This window comes from Poecilia mexicana, unplaced genomic scaffold (genome assembly GCF_051168715.1).
Source record: "Poecilia mexicana isolate PSO_F unplaced genomic scaffold, ASM5116871v1 scaffold_15, whole genome shotgun sequence".
Classification (NCBI taxonomy): domain Eukaryota; kingdom Metazoa; phylum Chordata; class Actinopteri; order Cyprinodontiformes; family Poeciliidae; genus Poecilia; species Poecilia mexicana.
This window is the reverse complement of record NW_028263384.1, coordinates 9,554,580-9,576,908: the sequence shown is the minus strand read 5'-3', so window position 1 is coordinate 9,576,908 and position 22,329 is coordinate 9,554,580. Positions and strand designations below refer to the sequence as shown.

At 37.0% G+C, this 22,329-nt stretch overlaps 3 protein-coding genes across 3 annotated transcripts in view; 1 reads left to right on the top strand and 2 right to left on the bottom strand.

Moving 5' to 3' along the window:
* srbd1 (S1 RNA binding domain 1) overlaps positions 1 to 11,114 on the bottom strand; it is a 52,526-nt gene extending 41,412 nt beyond the window's left edge. Inside the window, exons 1-10 of the mRNA XM_015006995.2 lie at positions 10,917 to 11,114; positions 10,457 to 10,530; positions 9,376 to 9,736; positions 8,975 to 9,202; positions 8,478 to 8,644; positions 8,077 to 8,194; positions 7,081 to 7,219; positions 6,696 to 6,792; positions 6,365 to 6,551; positions 117 to 220 (exon numbers count right to left, since the gene is read on the bottom strand). Of these exons, the coding sequence (XP_014862481.2) occupies positions 117 to 220; positions 6,365 to 6,551; positions 6,696 to 6,792; positions 7,081 to 7,219; positions 8,077 to 8,194; positions 8,478 to 8,644; positions 8,975 to 9,202; positions 9,376 to 9,736; positions 10,457 to 10,530 (1,475 nt within the window). The 5' untranslated portion in view covers positions 10,917 to 11,114. The remainder of the gene's footprint in view (positions 1 to 116; positions 221 to 6,364; positions 6,552 to 6,695; positions 6,793 to 7,080; positions 7,220 to 8,076; positions 8,195 to 8,477; positions 8,645 to 8,974; positions 9,203 to 9,375; positions 9,737 to 10,456; positions 10,531 to 10,916) is intronic.
* A 2,245-nt stretch (positions 11,115 to 13,359) lies between these two features.
* Positions 13,360 to 17,875, top strand: cd74b (CD74 molecule, major histocompatibility complex, class II invariant chain b). Its single transcript, XM_088012908.1, has 8 exons — positions 13,360 to 13,518; positions 13,599 to 13,693; positions 14,591 to 14,760; positions 15,691 to 15,758; positions 15,877 to 15,904; positions 16,014 to 16,208; positions 16,442 to 16,470; positions 17,415 to 17,875. The coding sequence occupies exons 2-8, from the start codon at positions 13,620 to 13,622 to the stop codon at positions 17,430 to 17,432; spliced, it is 582 nt and encodes a 193-aa protein (XP_087869034.1). The 5' UTR covers positions 13,360 to 13,518; positions 13,599 to 13,619; the 3' UTR covers positions 17,433 to 17,875.
* Positions 17,825 to 22,329, bottom strand: LOC148155290 (SLC35A4 upstream open reading frame protein-like). The gene is made up of 3 exons (XM_088012910.1): positions 22,206 to 22,329; positions 21,505 to 21,603; positions 17,825 to 20,479 (listed from the first exon to the last, which is right to left on the bottom strand). The coding sequence occupies exons 1-3, from the start codon at positions 22,218 to 22,220 to the stop codon at positions 20,282 to 20,284; spliced, it is 312 nt and encodes a 103-aa protein (XP_087869036.1). The 5' UTR covers positions 22,221 to 22,329; the 3' UTR covers positions 17,825 to 20,281.

Genomic DNA, 22,329 nt, shown 5'->3' with positions numbered 1-22,329 from the left:
TCATGAAGGAGAGGAGAGCAACCTCCTCCTGACATCTTTATTGCAACCTTATATAACCACTGCAGACAGGCCTGTCTGTGTGTGCAAAGTTTTGTCCGTATTATTGTGTTTCTGACCTGTTGTTGATGCACCATCGAGTAAAGTCGCTCTTCACTCTGTCAGGGATGTTCACCTTCACTGTCAGAATCTTCAGACTCTCGCCTCGGTTAATGGCCAGTGTCTGAACACAAACACAGTTCTGAGTGAAAACACCCACGTCTCCACACAGATATACGTCCCGCCATGTGATCACGAAACTCACAGCCTTCAGAAAGGCGCACGTTTTAACCTACAATACACTGACAGCTGCTCAAACACACATCTTGTGTTTGAGCACCTCCCAGTTTAATTTTGTTCTGATTAAAACCTTAGCTGTACAATCAATAAATGTGTTAATTAGAACGCATGCAGAGATCAGCTAAAATATTTCAAAAAGCAACACAGCATGTCTGACCTTACATTTGAGAAATTACATCAATTAGTCTGAAAAGGTACCAAAACAGTGTATCAACAATTTGTCCAGGAGGGCACAAAAGAGCCCAGAACACCAACCTCAATTAAGATCAAGATTCAACAACAAGAAAAATAGTGACCAAACATTTACCAAAAAAAACAAAAAAAAACAAAGGCGCATCTCACAAATGTTTTTATTATCTCAACAGCTTATGGGAAGACAATATATGGATTGAGGAGACAAAAGTGGAAGTTTTCATAAGGTGTGTTTCTCTTTAAAACTGTCTTAAAGGGAACAAAGCATTACAGAATGACAAAATGATTCGGACAGAAAAAAACATGACGATGGTACTATGATTCCCTGTTGCTGCTTTGCTTTTCCAAGCTCCTAAAAACATGATATAATTGCAATCTGTCAGAAAATACTGAGAGAGACAGCTCCAACTTCAGTTTGATCTAAAAAATATTAAAGTCTGAAAAAACCAAAAACTAATAAAATCTCTTAAGGAGGAAAAATGCTCCAAAGCACTATATAAACAGATCTACCTCTAAAAGCAACATATATATATATATATATATATATATATATATATATATATATATATATATATATATATATATATATATATATATATATATATGGACATTTATTTCATGGTTATAGTTCAAATGCTAAAGTATACCATGTAAAATACTCATTTTCTTCATCTCCTCATTTTCAAATGATAACTTCTACAAAAATAAGAACGTGTAATAATCATTGTAAAGTAAATCGTCTAAGAAAATTCCTTAGCTCCCTCACATCTCCATAAAAAGTTAGAAGCCTGGGAGTGTGTCCCGTGGTCGGGCCTGTTGTGTTGTGTGCTGGTTCCCCCCTGAGAGGAACTGTTACATGCTGTTAAGCAAACAGCAGTAAGTGTCTGACCTTTTCAGTCGGGAACCTTTAGCCTGCCACAGAACAGGGCCAAGAAGCAAGACGTCAATCTGGAGCCCAAGCGGAAGAAGCGAGCTGACAAATGCCACCACTATGCCACCATCAGCTTTGAGACCGCAAGGCCTTCCCCCCCCACCCATCGTGCCACAACCATTACCACTCAGCAGCACTGTTGGGTGCATGCAGCGCACCCATATGCAACATGCACAGGCGCGCGCGCGCACACACACACAGGCAAAAATTTAAAATACAGCTAATGGCGGAAGCCAGGATTAAATCAGCAAAGATTGCTTGAATAACGATGAAAGTTAAGATTTCTCTCCCGGTGGCATGTTTCAGCCCAAGGCTTCCTCGACAACTTATGATGAGATTTCTGAAACTATCTTCATCAAACCTCTGAGGTTTAACATATTGTCAAGGAAAGCAAGCAAAGCACGTCTCTGACAACCCACAACTGCAACAAAACTAGTGAATTTAAAACTGCATTGCAAAACCTCTATTCTAAAGGTTCAGTTATTCTTTTGTAACTCATTTATAGCATACAATAAAATATAACATTATGACCACCTACCTTGCTATTCCTCAGAGTGATGAGGACGGAAAAGCTCACAGTTAGAAGACCGCAGCAAAGAGTTTTAGCAACCATTAGAGGTAGAATGTGTGTAATTCACGGTTCTGTCTGTATGTATGGACTTGGTTTCAGTCCAAACAGGGAAATAAAACAGGAGTTTCCTGTCACATCCTTAATTGAGTGTATATTTCTCATTCCTACATGTCTAGAATCCACAGTGTTCTGCTGTGTCCTTACCTTGCACGTTACTTTTAGTTGCTATTATCTGTGAATAAAAATGTAATTCTTAATGAGAACCCCAAAGGGCCTCAGATAATTCCAGGCCAAATAAATCAGACAGTAAGTGAAGCCACAAGTTTAAATTATAGTTTCAAGCTCTTTTAACCCCATTAACAGCGTACCATAGCATCAGATTATGTAAGGTTATTATTGGGTTGCATTGATTTTTGTTGCGGTGGCGTACATGTGCGATACACGTTGTGTGTGAACTGTAATAGAACCTTTATCTAAAAGTAAATACCATAAAGATTGAATTTAATAAATAAAAAAATATACTATATTTAAAAAAAAAACTCCTGTAATAACTAGTTCAGTTCTTAAAAAATGAATATTAAAATGAAAAACACAAGCTGTCCTCACTTATCTTAAGTAGCAAGATGTTACTTCTTAGAACCTTCTAACTTAAGAAAAAATAAATCCCTTAAGCAAACTATCTATGTTTTTCTTAGGCTCTAAATGTGACTAAATAAATACCCTCCTGTGCTTTCTTTTCTTTTCTATTCAATTCTTTTTTTTCTCTGTTTTTTAACTTAGGATAGGACACAGCTAGTGTTCCTCCATGAATCTCTCAGTTTCTATCAGAGTTTGGTCGCTTGTGAGAGATGGCGTGATACAAAACAGGGATGTGAAGCAGAGTGTAAATATGTTTATGTATTACACATGCCAAGCAGTGACAGGTAGCCAAGTGCTGGCCAAATCCTGACAAGACCAGAAAGACAATCTTTCCTCTGTTGCTTTCCTTAATCCGTTCCTCAGCCCCAAAGTAAGGGCAGTCAGCCAACAACTATCCCCTATCTGTCTCCTCCTCTTGCTCATCTGGTCTGTAGAGGTATACTGTCATCAACACATCCATCCATCCGCCATATCAAGAACAAACAGATGCGTCCACGCTGACAAACATTCACAGAGAATTTGCACTTTTCTCGACCTCGCTGGCACAGAGGAAATGTGGTTTATTAGAGTGGAATCAAGCTGTCTGCTGAATTTTGTTACGCTTGGCACCGTCATCAACGTTTCCTGAATTATTTCCGTTTCAACATTCCGTACTTCTCCAGACTCAAATATTTAGATTTTGGCTTTCTTATAATCTCGACGTTTGAGTCAAAAAGATTCATTTGTCGGGGTTTTGCTATTTCACACAAAAGATGTTTTAAATTTAAAAAACTAATTTAAAAATGTATGTACTGATGTCTAATCTCAAGAAATGACTCTTTGTGTAACGTGCATGCAAATGTATATATATATATATATATATATATATATATATATATATATATATATATATATATATAATTGTCACATTTCAATACAAACCTTAATGTTTTAGAGAATAATTTTTTTTATATGTAAAAGAAACATTGACCATGTATTTTTCAGCCCTGTTCACTCCAGCTTTGTAAAAAACAAGTTCTCTGCACTTTGCTTCACACAGAGGGTCTGAACCATCAACCATTGAGAAACAGTTGCATGCTGGATGCTTGGACTCTGTTGCATTTTTAAATTTAGTCCAATCACTGACATAAAACGTAAAACCCAAGTCACATGAACTGAAGTTTACGGTCGCAATATGACACAACCTGAACAAGTTGAGTGGATGTGAAAGTCAAAGTTGCTGTCCGTAACCTGTTTATCAAACATTTCTCTGTAATTGATGAAACATTTCCAATTGCTTGAGCTCTTCTGCGGGCGAACCCCGATCAGAAGCGTTAAACTCCCATTTGATCAAGCTGCAAATCGCATTAAAAGCAGCCCACTTCCACATTCAATAAATCTGCTCTGGCGTGCTGCGGAGCAAGCTGGAGTCTTATGGCTATAAGGTGAATGTGTACCCTTCAGAAGAGGACTCAAATCAAGTCTAATGGAATTACATCTGGCGTACGCATTATACTTTCAGACAAGCTGAATGCCAGAGCTTCCCCTGAACAGACTTCAGATGAATTTCGAAACCTGCTGTCGTTTTATATAAGGCTTTCATGGAAATAATTATCACGTTTCTTTCCAGTCTGACGTTTCTAGATCAGAAAGTAACATTTTTGGCCTCCTATGAGGAATTATAGGCTTCGTAAACTCACCTGCAAATAGAAATTATCCTCAAATTTAATTTCATGTCATATTTCATTAAAAAATAAAAATAAATCCAGGCTTTAGTAATCAGTAAGTGAGTTTAAAACTGGAATCAGCAGACCTAAGTTCATGAAAGCATGTAAAGCGTCCTTTATGCTCCCAAGCAGCAAAACCCAAGTCACTGTTAATGATTCCAAATTAGCAATCAACAGAATAAAAACCAATTGAAGGATTAGGAAAAGTGCTAGAATTGTTTTTTTTTTTTTTATTTAAATGTTTGAACAAACCTAACAAAAACCAAAAGCCGCCTGTCACTTGAAGATAAATTCAAGGTTCATTAAGTTCATGAGTTGTTTATAATTTCAGGGACTCATTAAGAGTTCCCTGGGACAACAACTCCCTCATCTCGTCCTTTTCTCCCCCACTAGAAAAAGAGCCCAGGCTTAATATAATGTGCTAAAGCGCATGGGCAAGTGTGCACAAACACACATGCCTTCTGTCAAAACACATCTCTCACCTGCTTCCTCCCCCTGACAACTTCATGGCTAGAAAAGGTTCATTTTAGCCGGAATCTGACAGCTAGCAGGGTCATGGCAGCCTGTGGATTAACACTCCGTGACAAAGGCGAGTCATCGAATTAAATGCCTTGCATACACAGAAGACAAGCGGGAGGGGAGGTGTGGATTGGAGGGGATAAGGTTTAGTCAGAGAAAAGAGGGATGAGGCAGATCGGAGCAGAGCATGAGAGATAAGTGACGAACGCACCTCGGCGTCGCTCATCCCTCCCGTGTTTTCTTTCTTTCACTGCCCCCGCTCCCTCTTCCCCATCCTTTTGTCCGCCTGTAGGCCCAGCAGCAGAAGCTGTCACTGCGGAGGACCGCCTGTCAATCAAAGCCTCCTAATCCAATGGCATGTCGGCGGGGGGACATGTCACATATGTTAAGAAGAGAGAACGAGGGGACTCTCGGGCGGCCGCGGCTGTGCGGAGCAAGTGTGCGCAAGAATGTCTGCGAGTGATTAAAAACGACTGCGGGGCAGGAGCGCGGCTGACAGGGAGTGTGGTGTGGCAGAGGCAGCGGGTGACAGGAGCCGTGGTGACACATGAGGCCCGGGACCAACTCTGAGTAACCTACCGGTCACTGGAGAGACTGAGGGGGAGGAGAGGGGGTAAAGCGGGGCGCAGGAGGGGAGGAGGGTATGAAGGCACGGACAAGACTAACCGCGACTGACGTGGGTAGCATTCAGAACCGGCACGCACCGATGACACGAACACAAACAGAGGCAGTGTGTTAGTCTATGTGTGTGTGTGCATCAGGTAAGCACGAAAACCACATAGTAATTAATTATATCCCAGCAGTTGTGAAGTTGTTTGTCACTTAAAAGTAAACCTGCCTGCTCCTTATTAAGGCTGTCAGCGTTAATGCGCCAACGCATGCGATTCATCCAAAAGGTTTAAGGCGTCAATATTATACAATTCGGATTAATCGCATTGCCTATTTTGACCTAAATGCCTCTCTTCTGCACGGAGGGTTACTTAGTGTTCAAAGCAGCACATCACACGGTCTTGTACTGCGGTCAACAATGCAGAGCCGTAAACGCAAGTTAAAAGAGTCAGACTGGGGAGCTGAGAGGCAAATTTCGCTTTTAAAAAACATCCCGGAGTTTGGATAAAACTAAGGCAGGACGCATCGCAATGAGGAATTGTTTTTCCACTGAAGCATGACCAGTTTATAGTTGGCATTTCAAAAACAAAATGTCTTCTTTTAAACCTTCCTGAATATGTAAACCTAAACAATGTCAAATCTTCAGGTAATTTGGTTTGAGACAATAAAAGATTGTCTTAAACATTTTTGAATGTTTACATTTGAAGCTTACGAAGTTAAGCATTGTGATTAATCACAGCGCTAGGGTGCGATTAATCGGATAAAATTTTTTTGATTGACTGATGGCACCAGTCCGAATTCAACACATACAGAACCAGCTCCTGTACATGTGAAAATGGGTAATTATTTTCATCTTGTCACCTGATGAGGCTGGATGCGCTGAACGTTGCAGGTAAAGTCAAAGTAGAGTTGGAACTTGTCAAAGTCTTTTTTCTTCTGGTGTTCCGCTCCTGGTTTTTTGTGTTCTTGGGCGACTTTCTCCTGCTCTTTTTCCTTTAGTGCCGTTTTAGACACACTGGACTGGATGGTCACGAAGCTCTTTTCACATCTGACAGAAAGAAACAACAAAAATCTGTTTGGGAATGTTCAAGAGATTCTTTACGGTAGCAGAGACTTAAAAAAACAACAACAATATTAACATAATTTATGTACGCAGAAATAGAAAAATGTGCATAAAAGGAAATATTTTTACAATGTCTTAATGTAGGTGAGTGTCTCAGGGTCTTTGGCTATCATGTCAGCCAAAATATGCTCCATCCCAGTGGCCACTTCCTCCACACATGATAGACCTGTCACACACGCACACACACACACAAAAACCGATCCACAGTGACTTTACAAAGTACATCTATTAATCTCAATATTAATACAAGAATACAATTTTAAACCCTGAACGTCTATTTCCAGCCACACTAACAATAAATAATACGCTACAATATGCCAGAATAAATAGCCCAAGTCACAAGTGTCTCCATTTCACAAGAATCTGCCTTCAGAGAGTTAGAGGATAGTGAAAATAACGATCATTTTAAGGCCTGCATGTTTTTTGAATGCGGCTACAGTCGAGTGCCTCCTACCTTCAGTGCCAGGCTTTACCCAAGCGCTGAGGACCAGAGTTTGTGGTGCGTTCAGCAGTGCGGTGGCAGCGTCTTCCAGGCCCAATGCTTTGGCCCTGCGAGCTTTAGTGAGCTTGCTGCCTTTCTTGTAGGGAGTATACTGCAGGTAAAAACACAAAGCACAGATCCTGTTTTCTCTCCATTTATGCACTCTGACTTTGTGCAGTCACACCTTTTCTTTTTTATCATTCTTTAACTCTGTCATAGCTACATAATTAAGCTCTTTGAGAATTTTCATTTCTAACAACTCTTAACAGTGTTAAGCACTGTATTTGTTTGGGTTTACCTGCTTCTTTGCATTTGAAGTAGGTAAATTATATCTGCTAACACAGGATGGATTAAAATGCCAGGTGTGATTCATCTGGCTTTACTGAGTCCGATTTTATGTGAAGCATCAGCTGTGAACAGAGCCTTATATTCTCCAAAGAAAACAGACTGAAACTCTGCACATAAATGAGTTATTAGACCAAATGAACTTACTCTCACTGCTCTAACTGGACATGTCTGATATAAATTGTTTAAATAAATTTAAAGAAAACCCAAAGAAGTCAAATGCAACTCAATGTAACAGTGTTTAAATTACTGTTTAAACATGAACCTGTGAAACCCATTTTGGTTTTTTTATTACTATTTTATTTTTAGCCTTATTTTATTGATCACATAGAAAAGTGTATTATTTTCAAATCAGCATCACACAGCATCAAATAATATAATATATAAGCTATAACCATGTTCTTTAGTTTGAGGTGATTTTTTTAAACAGATGGTTTAGTTGTTTACTAAAAAAAGGTCATATTTGTCTTCCATTCTTTTTGCTACAATAAAAAAAAAAACTTCATATTTTTTGCCAGGAGTTGTATAATTTATATACTCTCATCCAGGCAAGCAGTCAATCAGGTGTGAACACTGAGACCTTCAAGTCAATGTAGATAGTTTATCACTGAATAAAAATCTGACCACATGATCCAGGTCATCAGCTGATCGGCAGCTCCTGAGGCTTTCCTCCAACTCTGGTGTCAGAACACCATCCTTCTTCAGGGTCTGGATCACAGACTGGGTCTTCTTAGCAAGAGAACTAAACATATGAGGAAATCAGACAACAAGAAATCCATCTTAACCAAGGACAACAAAAAGGATGGCTGAACATCAACAACAGACATGCAGACGTTTTGGGCCTCAAAGATGAACCACTACCACCATCTAGTGGCCAATAACTGATACATCATCTCAAAAACACTCCACAATGTAGCTTTTCACACCTAAATGTGTGACTTTATGCAGCCACCTGATATTTAACATATTTTTTAATAAGTCCTGGGGGGTTTAACGGATGATATTTGTTTTGTGTACATGCCTACCATAACTCCTCATAGACCATCTGGATGTCTCGAACTGCATCTGCGTCCATGTGGTTGATCATCTCTTTGCGGTAGCGCACCATGAAGGGAACAGTGTTTTCCTCGCGTAGCAGCTTGATGATGTTTCCGCACACCCACCGCTCCACACATGTCAGTGTAGAGAGAACCTGGGGAGAACAATAGAAACAGTAGAAAATTCATATATGTAATGGAAAAATGCAGATACTTTTTCATCCATTTAGTTGTTTAGCCTTTGTAAATTATTGCATGGGTTGTAGGAATTACTTGTTTTCTGTGTTTTCTGTCAGGTTATAATGTACTGCAAAAAGTAGAAGAACATAGTATAGAGAAGGTTTAAAAAGTTTCAAATTACATTTTTTGGGGGGTTAACTAATATGCAACTTCATTTGACTTTGAAGTTTTCTAAAAAAAAATTTTTTTTAAAGTTAAAAGAGAAATTATTCAAGAATTCAAGGATAAAATCATGTCCTCTCCACCTCAGTCAGGTCCCAGTTCATGTTGAGTTCATTCCTCAGAGAGTGCGCTCCGGACTCCGGGAAGGTGGGTCGTTGTCTCTGGCTCGTCTCGCTGGTCTTCTGCTTTTTTAGACTTGGCTCATCAAAAGTGAAATCTTCCTCCGGCGCTTCCTCCTTCTTTACTTGGAGCGCAGAGTGTGATGTTCCTTCGTCTGTCCGATGGGCGTCCGACACAATAAATGAGATCCTCTAAAAAACAGAAATAAAAATATTACCAAAAATGGGGGAAAAAAAAGATGAGAGAAAATAGTCAAGTTAGATTTGATCTAACGTGGATCAAATCTGTATTTCTATCATCACCAAAGTTGTGTTTTGCTTATATTCTTCAAGCTTATTCTTGCTGAGGTGGCCGTTATAATTACCTCTTCCTTCATTCTGACACTATTGCCTCTCTTTTCAGTCTTCTGTTCTTCAGGGCATCCAGTCTGTGTTTTCATTTCATTTTCTCCTAAATCATCACCATTAGACTTCTTTCTTTTTTTCCCAACAGAAACAGACATGGCAGCATCTTTTTGTTCTGCTGCACGTTTGCGGGGCGCCCTGGGTTTAGGGACCTTAGGTTGTTTGGGAACTTTAGGTTGTTTTGGTTTAGCGGTCCTCTTGGGCGCCGCTTTCATCCCTCCACCTGTAGGTGCTCTGGCAACTTTCCCGGTAGCTTTTGTCGACTCCGATGGCTTCCACTCGTCCACCTCTTCATCACTACTCGCCATCTGAGCAAAAGACCTAATCGTACGACAAAAATAAAAGTTCAACATCAGTAATAGAAAAAATGGACAGAAATTTGTAAAATTATGCAGCACTCTTTAACATTTTCCCATTACAAACATAGACTTAAATGTGCTTTGGTAGTATTTTAAGTGCTAGACCAACATAAAGCCACCAGCAACATAAAGAAAAACGATACATTGGTGTCAATTTTTTACTATTAAAACCTTTTTGCAAAATTGGTGACATGGTCAGATTTTTGATATGTACAGCTAATAGTTCCTTTACTAGCCAATCGGTTAAGGCTGATAGAAAGTCAAGATTAAATAACCTAAGTGTATTTAATCTCTTTTTTTATGGTTTGGTAATTTTGGAAAACATCTGGCCACACTGGATTTTCTTTAGTGATAACAGAGTAAAGAGGGCAGAGAACATACGTAGTTCTCAGTTTTCTATTTGTGAACATTTTGAAGGCCATATAAGTATTTTTATTTCTGTATGCCTATTACAATAAATATACATTGAAACTTTAAATGTTTATTTGTACAAATATGTTTACAAGGAACTGTAAAGCCTTGCCTAAAGATTAATCTCAGAGCGAACAATCTTAAATGCAGGTAAATTAGTATCACAGTATGAGGTCATTTCAAATCTTCTAGTCACTTTGGACATGTCCACGAAGCTACTTTGTATTTTTAAAAGAATAGACATTGATTTAAATAAGTAAACATAACTCACTGCTCGGAATCTGTATTTTCATTTTCGTTGTAAATTACAGCTTTGGCAGTTGTTGCTCTGGGTCTTCGCATCATCTGTGAAAAAAGGCAAAAGGTTAGGCTACGTTATATGAAACCTGCAACCATTAAAACGTTACATGAACTAATTTATGTCCTAGCAAATATTACTGTCAATGCCTTCGTTTTAGCTACTGTAAACTTGTTGTCGTTTCTTTGTATTTTATTAGAAAAGAAGAACAAGGACAAATAATATTTTCTAATTAAACCTTCAAAGTTAAAATTTCTTAGACAAATATGAGCGCGGAGCAGTCGGCTAGCTCAAACAAATAGTTTTGCTTGTAAAGCTTTTCAAATTTGCCGCTACACATTTATGCTAATGGTGTTAGGCGGGTTTGTAAACGACATTTTCATGTCTTTCACGGTTTCTGCGTATTGTATAAAGCATGAGTTAATAAATATACCTTTGTAACGCTGGATATGCTTGGTTTATACTCAGCTGTCTCACAAATTTTTTTAAAGCTGTACAGCAGCTTCCTGCAACAGTAGGGTTTCAACCAATCACAACACGCGAAGGCTTCCGTCTTTGAGTTAGCTACCGCCCCCTATCGTCTGGTTGTGGTGAACCGCTGAGAACTGTATTCAATCGTCCATACATTAAAAATAAATAAATAAAAAATACTGATAAACTGTTCATTTGTTTATCTTTATTTCAGAGGCATACCTCCAAATCTAAAACAAAATTGTAAATAAATTGTAATATGTTTCTGGGAGCAAAAAATACAATGGTTAACCAGTTATGATTATATTTTCTAAATATTTACTTATTTATTTTAGTCTTTTGCCTTAATATACAAACACTGCATGCCAACATATACAGAAGCTCAAAAGTCTACTGCTAAAATATGACGTCTGTGATGTAAGCACAATTACACAATGGTTAGCGGTTAAAAAAAACATTACAATTTTGTGGCAAATAAATAGACATATTGTCATAAAGCTTAAACAAGGTGAATGTCATTAGCATTAAAGAAGCGATAAGCCTTATAAATGGTAATTAGTTTACTGTACAAACTCTGACTGACTTAATAATGTATGTTTTGAAATCATAGAGTTTGAGTAGCGTTTTCCAGACATGTCTTGTCGTTGAATCCACATTATCATAAAAATATCAAAAGGGACATTTTTTTATTCTTTCAAACGTGTTAGTTTCAGCTTTTCCGAAGGAAATAGCTGCAGTTATCTTTCTGTTTGGAGCAATGTTTGACCCAAGGACTGAAACAAACACATGTCATCAAGGGAGGAAAAGATAGAGTCAATTTAACTTAGAGGGGGAGAAGATCAATTATCTTTAGAGCAATAATTTGACCTGCATTTAAATAAAATGCTGTTCGAAATGGGACTTGGGCTAATATGTCAAGTACTTTTCTTTTACTTTTACTTTTGTAGCTTGCAATGTACATGGCAAGGAGATGTCTATTGTATTGTTTAAGAAAAAACACTACTAAGAAGTTACACATTTTGAAAAAAAAATTCAATGTAAACATTTGTCAAGAATAATTCAAGACTTGTGTGAGAATGCTCTCACACAAGCCTCTTAGAGAAGCCTCTAAACCTGTGAGATCCTAACAAAAGATCTGGAAAGTGTAACTACTAGCATAATGAGATATTTCCCAAATTCACTGACTATTTTCTGTTTCAGTATTTATAGCTTTTTATCCAATTCAGTTATTTACCTAACGTGAATCCATTTACAATTTTTTTTCTCCCACCTCTGAAGACTGAGAACCAAACTGCAGGCTGAAATCTGAATTTGGGTGGATGATGCAACTAAATACCTGTATTAAGAGAAACGTCTCTGAAGCGACAGCAGTGAAGGGAAGTCAAAATCAGGAAGAAAAACTAGAAATACAAAAGAAATTCAAAGAAACCGCAAGCATCAACAACAACAGATATGAAAAAAGTCTGAAGAATTTCAGGTTAATAACGCCAGAGCCAGAGAGCTCAGACTATCTCAGACATCTGATGTTTTACCGTGTATTGTTGTGTTTGGAGTTGAAACTTTTGTTGTTGTTTAGTTTAAATTATTATAATTCTCAAATGTGTATTAAACAGAAACTTGTTCATAAACCAGGTCATCTCATTTAACAAATGTCCAATCATCCAACATCATACCAGACATATGTGTTAAGGAATTAATGAATTTATCATTAAAAGTGACAGAGTATAGAGTATAGATACAGGTTGTCAATCAATAAAAATTAAAAAAACTTGGATTTGTATCGATCAGCTATTAAACTCTTTGTGCCTGCTTGAGAAATCCAACAATGAGAAACCAAAGGAAAAATAGACGAACAGCTGTTTTCTTACAGTTATGAATAAATAATTTAAATGTTATAATTCCCTGTTACTTCTTGCTCCTCCCTCTTTAAATCAAACACACATAATGATAGGGTTGCTTAGCTTGTAAAAAACTAAATCCCTTATTCAGATAAGACCATATATTATTTTCATTTTTTAAATTCTATTCTATTACATCATCCTTATGCAAATTTCCAATGATTGAACTGCAGTTTCAACATTTAATGAAGACATGACTAGCTTTAGATTGGGAAACTTAGAAACAACAATAACAATAATAAAAAGTCAGTTCAAATCCTTAATCTAGGATTATATCAACATTTTTTATTCACAAAAGTATTTTTTTTCTTTTGTATTAACTTAACAACATGTTGTTTGTTGATAGACATTGTTATTATTAGAAAATATGTAAAGCAGCTTGAATATTTGTAACGGGGATTTCAACAAGTCTATTCAAGCCGAAGTCTCTCTGCTTTTCTTGGTAACAGATGATGAGTCATAGTGAGCAGCCAACCAGAAAATCAAAACGAGGAAAAAAAAAAAAAAAAACATCCAGCCGTAGCAGGACAAGGCTGTTCAGACAGCGCGCCTGGGTTTTCCTTCCAATCACTTTCAGTTCCGTCTGACTCAGATCCGTGAAAAGGGTCAAATCTCAGAGACTTCAGTCATTACTGCGCAACAACCTCCATCCTGTTCTAACAAAAGGTAAACTACACCTCGCTCATCTTCTCTTCACTTCCTGACAGAGCAGCATCAGTGTCCTGACGAGGCGTTTGTGTTTCCAGGTGTTTGTGTTTGAGTGAAAAATGTCTGACCCAGAGATCCCAACCCAGCCTCTTCTTGACCAAGCTGTCGTCAATGTGGGCCCACCAGCTCAGGGGTAAGGAGGGAGATGTTTAATGTTTTTCACCATCAAAATTCAGGAATTTATGTTTCTATTTTTATATAACCATACTGTTGCTGTGATGTTTTTATTTCATGCTTTGTTGTTTAAAATCTTCCTCCCTTTGGGATCAACGTCATTGTAAAAAAAATGTTGCGTTAACTTATTGAAACAAGGCAGTTTGGAAATAGTTTATTGTCCAGCTAGCTTTCTCTTCTAAATAATGTGAGGAACAACTTACTTCTGTAAATCACTGCTTCGCTGTTTATTGATTTCTTATATAGTATTTATTGAATTCCTTGGACATTTTAAAATGGTGGCAATCAGCGGAGTCAATGGATAACCTATTAAGTTTATTTCCATCTTGCAGTTAAAAACGTTTGAAAGTAAGATGCGATATTGGAACTGAACCAGACAGAAGAAAATAAAAACTCTACGTTTACTGATAGCAGATGAACTTACATTTGAAATGACACATTTTATGGTCCATTATGAAGGTTGTTGCTCTGCCCACGTCTGTAAAAGTCTTAGAAAAATTTTGTATGAACACATACTACTTTAGGGTGTTTTTGAAATCCAAGAAAGTGTTTTAGTCTGTGGTTGTGGATTTCAGTATAATTCCAAAATGTATTAGGATGCTCAGAGGAAGTATATTTTTTTAAAAGTCAGAAGAAGCTACAGTGGGTAGCCGTGGGTGTATGTGGTGAATACCCTGGGCTTAGTTCCTCTTTTAGAGAACATTTTATTAAAAAAAAACAACCACAAAAAAAAAAAAACATCTGGTTTTTATTTACTGACTGTGACTCCAGAATTACACATTTCTTTTACCTTCTTTTATTTAATAACAGAACAAAAAAAAAAAGCCTCTTCTCTCCTCCTTGCATCTCTTTTCAGCCCATCGTCCTCCCGGGCCTACAAGGTGGCAGGACTCACCCTGTTGGCCTGCGTGCTGATCATGGGTCAGGCAGCGATCGCCTATCTTCTGGTCAACCAGGGGAACGACATCAAGAACCTGCAGGATCAGAACAACAACATGAACATGAAGATGACCAATGGAGGATCTGGTGAGGGGGAGGCAACATTAGGAGCATAGTATTGTAATCTACACTTTTTTCTTTGCTGTGAACACATAATGGATGGTCAACTGTATTAGTAATTTAATGGGGTTTTTTGAACATTAGTCACAGCTGAGGACATAAACATTTCATAAATGATCTTTTAGTACCTTTTACTTTCGGCACATGGTTATTACTAACCTACGCTGTTAGAAAAATAAAAGTACACAGTGACTTATATAGAGTTCCCTGCATGTGCTTTCAAAACAAAGCATATGCAGTGTTTTTTTTTTCTGTTTAAATTGTTCAGGTTTTCAAATGTTCTTTGTTGGAAAACCTAGTTTTGTTTCCCCATCAGCAGCAGCACAGCAACAGCTTCTGCAACCAGAGCTTGTGGCGCCATAAAGAGCAAATAATGTCAATTACAGCCAGCAATTTTTGGGTTCCAAAAAAATGTAACTTTGCTGTGGTAAATTTGGTTTGAGTTATGTTAATTTAAGTCCTGTTTCACATGCAGCACCAATATGTGTCTCATGAAGAATTATCAAGACTCTCTGCATAAAGAAATACTCAAGGTTTTATCCTGAATAGCCAATAGTAACAAAAGTAACCTACTTCTTCTGTAATCTATTTAAATATTGTGTGACAAGCAAACAATATCTGATCACAAACCATTTAAAAAAAAACACAATTGCAGCAGACCTTGTTAAAATCCAGGGAAATCAGTTTTAATGTGTGTTTGGTATCATTGTTCTGTTGTCTCAAAGTTACAAGTATCGCACCTGAGCTGTCGTCCTCACATAAAGGGAAATTGATAATAATGTTCAAGAACAAACAAGAAAACATCCCCACAAGAATCAAGCGAAACACTAAGAGCTTAGGCCTCTGTAGAGGACACGTTCTCGCTGCCTCACATGTCGCTTGTCTTTTGGTCTGCAGCTTCGGTGCCTGTGAGGATGCACATCCCCATGAGCCCTGCAATGGAGATGATGGATACCACCATGGAGGTAAAAGATGATTTTACTCCACTTCCCTGCCTCCCTTCCTCTTGAAGTGAATGTCGTCTTTTATTTTTGTCAAACCAAGTCATCTCATTTTTTTTTTTTTTTTCCCTTTGCGCTGCAGGAGGAATCAAGCGGAACTAAAAAACCCAGTACGTTTCTGCTTAAATTACCTTCTTCCACACAATTAATGGGGTAATCTTGTCTACATAGCAAACAAACAAGTGTGATAACAAATTTTTAAATGCCTTTTTCTTCCAGCCACTCCCATCACCCAGTGCCAGCTGGAAGCTGCTGGTGTGAATCCAGGCCCGATCCCTGGCTTCCAGCCCAGGTGCGACAAGCTGGGTCGGTACGAGCCCCAGCAGTGCTTCCAGGGCCAGTGCTGGTGCGTGAACCCAGCCGACGGGCAACCGATTCCCGAAGACAAGAGCTGCATGAGACCTGCCTTCTCTGGTGAGACGGCGTGGCCGCCAGATTTTCTCAAATAAATATCGGAAATGACTGCATGTTGTTTTGTTTTATCGATTGAAAAAAAATTATTTTATATATAAAATTTGTTTTATATATAAAAACTTCATAAGGTCCTTTTTAAAGTATTCTTAATATGATAAATAGTATTAATATTTTGTTTTTATAGAAAAGAGGATTATTTTAGTATCCTGACATTTAAGCGTTTGTTTTTGTAGGAGGCCTGATGACTCTCAACCAGGATTTGGTGAGTTAACAATATTTATAATAATAAAAACGTATTTGAGCCCTAACATGCTGTTCCGATTGAGATTATGCATTTCAGAACTTCAAACAAATTGTAATGTCGCGCTCAGTTTTTCTGAGCAAATACAAAATGTTGTTTTCAAAAGATGATTTCTTCTACTAAGGGGGGGATACTTGATCCAAACCAACCCGGCACTGGAAGATGGAACTGCTGATTCTTAAACTGGTTGTTCCGTCTTTGGTGACAACAGCTGCCATTAAGCTTTTGTGGTAACTAATGAGTGGGGGGATTTTTGCGGGATTGTTTTAATTCAGTTTTATTCAGATTATTTTCCCAGTCAGCTTAGCTATAGCTAGGCCTCCTTCATGACTTTCTACTAGAGAGTGGCTCATGTGTGGCTCTTTATAGTTTGACTAGTTCAAGCGTTTCTTGTGACCTTTTTCTTTCAGATAGACGTCAGCGATTTGATTGGTCACTATTTCACGTTGTCAGGTTCTGTTTAAGTGGTTTGTTGATTATACTGATTGTAATCAGGTCTGGGTGTGGCAGTGAAAGGACACCAGCTTCTAAAAAAGGGTTTGATTTATAATTTAACAAGGGGGCAGTTACTCTTTTATATGCACCCAGATTGGTTTGGATCAGTTTTTTCCCCCTCAGTGAATTACATCAATTAAAAACTATATTTTTGTCTTACTAAGTCTATATTTGCTGATAAAATGTGTTTAATGATCTGAATTATTTCACAAACACACACACACACACACAAAAACAACTATTTTTATTCAATGCTTTAATTCTTGTGCTATATGTTATTCATTTTTCTATTTTTGGTTGGCTGTAGTTTTTAAGCAAGTCCAACTAACAGTATAGATTTAACCTTTAAAAGAAATCTACAATGTATTGTAAAGGTGTGCTCACATTAAATTTTATTCTTGTTTTTTTAGGAGACAGAGGATGCCTGAATCTCCTCCTAATGAATAGAAACTGACATCAGTTCAGTTTCTAATGACATCTTCCAGCTTTGCCAGCTTTTTTTCCCCAACGATTTAAATAAAGATAATTTGGTGTTGGTGTTCATAGTTGCTAATTTTCTGATTGCTAATTGGATTTCTTTAATTTTTTTAACTTTCCTGCAACTTATATGCAAGCAATAAATTGACTGTAGGTCATTTTAAAGTGTAAGCTGATATATTTCTCTCATGTGCATCTCATGGATAGCTAAACATTATTATTTTTAATCTGATTCTGTAACAGTAAAAAGAAAACAAAACAGATATTTGGTCTTTGGATGTCAAAATTTAGGAGAAACCCACATATTGATCTGTATTTTAAAAACAATTTAGAAAACAAACAGTTCTCATAATTTCTCATTTATTTGAGCAACTGAAATAAATCTGTTACAGTTTTGGTGAGTTTTTATTTTGATGACATCTCAGTGGAATTTCAATCTGTGGAGTTTGTGTTGTGCAGGCAGGAATGAAAACAACAGAATTTTTTTTTTAAAAAGTTAAAGAATAATGAAGCTGCGCAAAATAATTCCAGGAGAATACACCTAAAAGCAAAACTGAAAACTTAAAAACACCAAACCATGCAAAATAATACAAGCAAAACAAAATGATTGTCAAAAGGCACATCTTCGCTCTTCTGTTCCATATATCATTTCCTGCTTTACCTTCAAAGGCAACTTTAAAACAATTTAACACAATTACACAGCCAAAAACTATTTCAAATCAGATTTTCTGCTACAGCTTGATTTTCATAACAAATGTGCCCTTTAAGATCGCAATGCAAACTATCAGTGACGTAAAAAAAAAATCCCCATGCTGCTTTACAGTCATCGCTTTGTTGAAGATAAAACCTTTACAGAGTTAAAGGATGAGCAGATATTTTTGAAATGCAGATGGAAACAAATTTATATTTTCAACCCATTCCTACATTTTTTTTTAAAATCTTCAAATTAATAACAATTCAAACTTTTGCCATTGGAATATCTCCAAAGTGATCTGTCATTTAATTTGCATTCTAACAGATAAGAAACTTAGTGCAGAATTTGAATAGCTTCAATAATCTTTCAGCCAACCAGCAGGGGGCGTTTTAAGATAAAGTGGACACATGCAAAACAAAGTGACTTTTTTTCAAATATGTTAAATATCTAAGAAACAGGTTTTTGACACATCATATGGTAAATATAGCTCTGTCAAAAAATAACATAACAAATTTAAATCTCTAAAAGATGTGCAAAAAATAAAAAGAATCAACTGGTTTCCAGCATGAAACAGGCAGCCAGATCTGTGAGGAAAAGGCTATTGCACACATGGTATGAGATGAGATAAGGTCAAGTCCAAACCAGATTAGGCACTCTTACACATACAACAAATTTCCACCGATATTCTCACAAACAATAATACTACATATACGTATTTTTAGCTTTTGTGCACACTTCAAACTCTGGACACGGATCGTTGACAAGCGGAGACGGGAGAGTCGGACGCATTCAGGGGGGCAAAAATGCGTCCAACTTGTAAAACAGGAAAGTGATTTTAAACATTCAACAAAAACAATAGTTACATGAATTCTGCAACCAAAAAAGGAAAGTGATGTAGGCAAGCCACTTTATACCATAAATGTTCCATCATCTGCAAATAATAATAATAATAAAAGAAAAAAGAAAAACTGTTGGGATCTGACAGGTTACACACAGAGGTATACACTCAGGGCCAGGCTGAGGCATTTTTTTACGCAGAAAAAAAGAAAAAACAAACATAAACAAAGTACATTAATTAAGGCGCCTGCAGGTCATTTCTGATCGACTGAGGGCATGAGATGTTAAAGAAAACTCATAATTGGTGGTGAGAAATACCACAGCATTATTTTACAATTGAAGATGCAATGATCAAGCTTTTCCTAGCCAACACATATTTCCAGTTTTCTTTAACACCTGGGCTGATTCCCATTTTATTTTCTAAACACTTAAACACAAAAGAGGAAAAAAATACCCAATACAAAACATGTGAACCAGGTTCTTTTTACACAGGTGAGTAGTGGAAATCCAGCATAAAGTTATGGATTTTGATCTTGATTTTATTAAACTAAAAAAATAACATCATTTTGGTTCATTGTAGACCGGAAATGTTGGCCTTCGTTAATCATGATTAACTGAATGTACTGGGGAAATATTATCATTTATTTTCAGCATTTTCAGTCTGATGAGCAATCAGAGGTGATTTGTCGAGTCTGATCTCTGACTGACTGATTAGTGCGTCTGTAATTAGTCTACCAAGCATAGTCTGCCACTCTTTGCTCTTGTGCAGGTGCATAAATTGTATTTTGCTTGTTCTTAATTAGCTTTACAAAGTACCCAACTTTTGAGTTTTCCCATAAACTCAATTAAATATTCACAAATGTTCTTTTCACTAAATATCCTGCTATTTATTTTTCTTTTATGGGTGTTGGGACACAGAGCAATTGTGATTATGAGCGTTATTATTATATGTTGAAACTGACCGATTTTTTCCCCCTTCCCCCGAATTTTTGTTAGACTAAATTTTCACAATGTGTTTCCGTTTCCATCACTGGGGATTCTCCCAAAAATATCAATCAATATTTTCTCCTTTTTTAAACTGCAGATATTTCCATTTTAATTCTCATTAAATGCTCCCTGCATTTAGTATGAATTTAGCTCAACATGATATAAAAAAAAAAAAAATAGCCCACAATTATCAAATTGGGACTGATCAATACAGAAAGTAGACCACAGCTGTACCAGTGCCACTTTGATGCTGTAAACTTTCTCTATTTTGCCACTTTCTCCTCATTTACGTCGTCCTTTAAGGTTCTGTATGTATTCCTTGACGGTGTTTTCAATATTTGGAACAGCATAGTTTTGTGCCGCGTATATCCCTGTGCATGTTCCTATTGCAACACCCATCAGCGCAGAAGAGCGTAGCCTGGCGACCACGTAACCGGCCAGGAAACCCTTCAAGAAAGGAGAAGCGAGCAGACTGCCTCCCTGGAAAAGACAAGAAGAATCAGACCGGTGGTTTCTCCAGATAACTGACAGCAACATGCACTCACAATTTAGCCGTCATTTTCAAAGACACCGAAGATTAAAACGTTGTTTCCAAGTGAACTTCAAAGTGAAGATGGCAGGCTGAATATTATTGCACTTATTTTAACTTGATACCAGTAAATAGTAATCTGGAAGTAAAAAAAAATTAATTTACTTGCTTGAATAATTCATAACGTTTAATGAAATAAAACAAACAAAATATTAATAATCAAATAAAATTGATTGGATGTTAGTCATTTCTCAGCTTTGCTATTTTGTTACTTCTGCAGTTTTGGATGTTTTCTACCCATTGAGCACAAAAATAGATAAATAAATATATAATAATAATAATAATAATAATCATAACCATTTCATTGCATATCAATTACATAATTTAGGCTGCTTTGACAGCTCATGAATAATTATCTAATTAACTCATAACCTACTGTGAAAAATGCTGTGAAATTCCAAGAAATATTACGTACCAGCAAGAAGGCTAAAAACACTTTTGTTTGATCAAGGGTTCTGATATGTAATATTTTAGAAGAGTCACTGCGCAAGAGATTTGAGAATTACACTATTCTCCATACTTATCCAAAATAATTCCTTATAAAAGATGAAAATAATAAGCATTTTGTTTGTTTGTTTTGTTTTGGATAGAAACATGTAGGGATGAAATGACAGATAATTGGTACAAAATCTGAATAGCAGCTATGGTGAATTGGTAGGACTGGAGTAAACAGAGGAAGAAAATGATGTCCAAGTACAATCTTTAAAACACATTCTAAAACTTGAAAAACTACTGATAAAAATATAACAATCAAGCTCAATAGATGCAAAAATATGAACCAGTGAGAGTGAGAGGTGTGTGTGTACAACACTTTCGCCCTCAAATATATTACTATCAATGTTTTTACAGACTATTTGCCTCTGAAATGATGTCAGTGCAAAAATAACCTGCCCATTTATTCCAGCGTGAGCCTTACTGGAGGAATCCCAGCTTGTATCTCATCTTCCACCCGTTTCTGGATGTCCTCCAGCTGGTCTTTCAGCTCCACCAGGTCCCTGAGCTGACCCAGAGGATTCTGCATTCACATCCGTAGAAACACAGAGACAAACGGGTTAGAGAGGGGATTCCTAAAACAGGGTTTACAGAACTAATTCGTGATATTAATTTACCACTTTCCTAGTAAATATTCAGTTATCGCAAAACCTGTCTTTTTACTGGCTAATTTTAGTTTATTTTTTTCTTGCAGTTATATTGCAATGTGGATTAGAGTCAGAGAAGAAACCCCGTTATAAGTGACAGGTTTGTTTCCTGAAACAGTCTGCTTGAGCTCAGTATATTTACATCCATCTGTAAACTAGATATTAAGCTCTAACTAGGCTCAAACTTTATCCCATAAACAAACTTCGGGATATTTAAGCAGATAAACTGTGACGAAAAAACATTTTTTTTGCTATTATAACAGCTTAATAGTGACTGTAGCGTTTGCTATATGTTCCCTGTACTTTAAAGCACTTTACACGAATGTACAACCGCGCAAAAACAAATACGAAAAGGCTATTCTGACTGAAATAGCTAGAAGCTAATGCTAACCGACCACATGAAGGGCTACATCAATGACAGGGCGGCTTAAATTTGACATTCACATTCCAAAGCGAGTTTAATGATAAAAACACCGACCTTATCATCTGACATTGCTTAGATTTATCCAACAGAGTCTCCCTGGTTGGTTGAGACTAGAAGAACTAACCAGGGAAAGTAAAAACAGTTCTTTTTCTGTTCCTGTAGCTATTAACAAAAATGC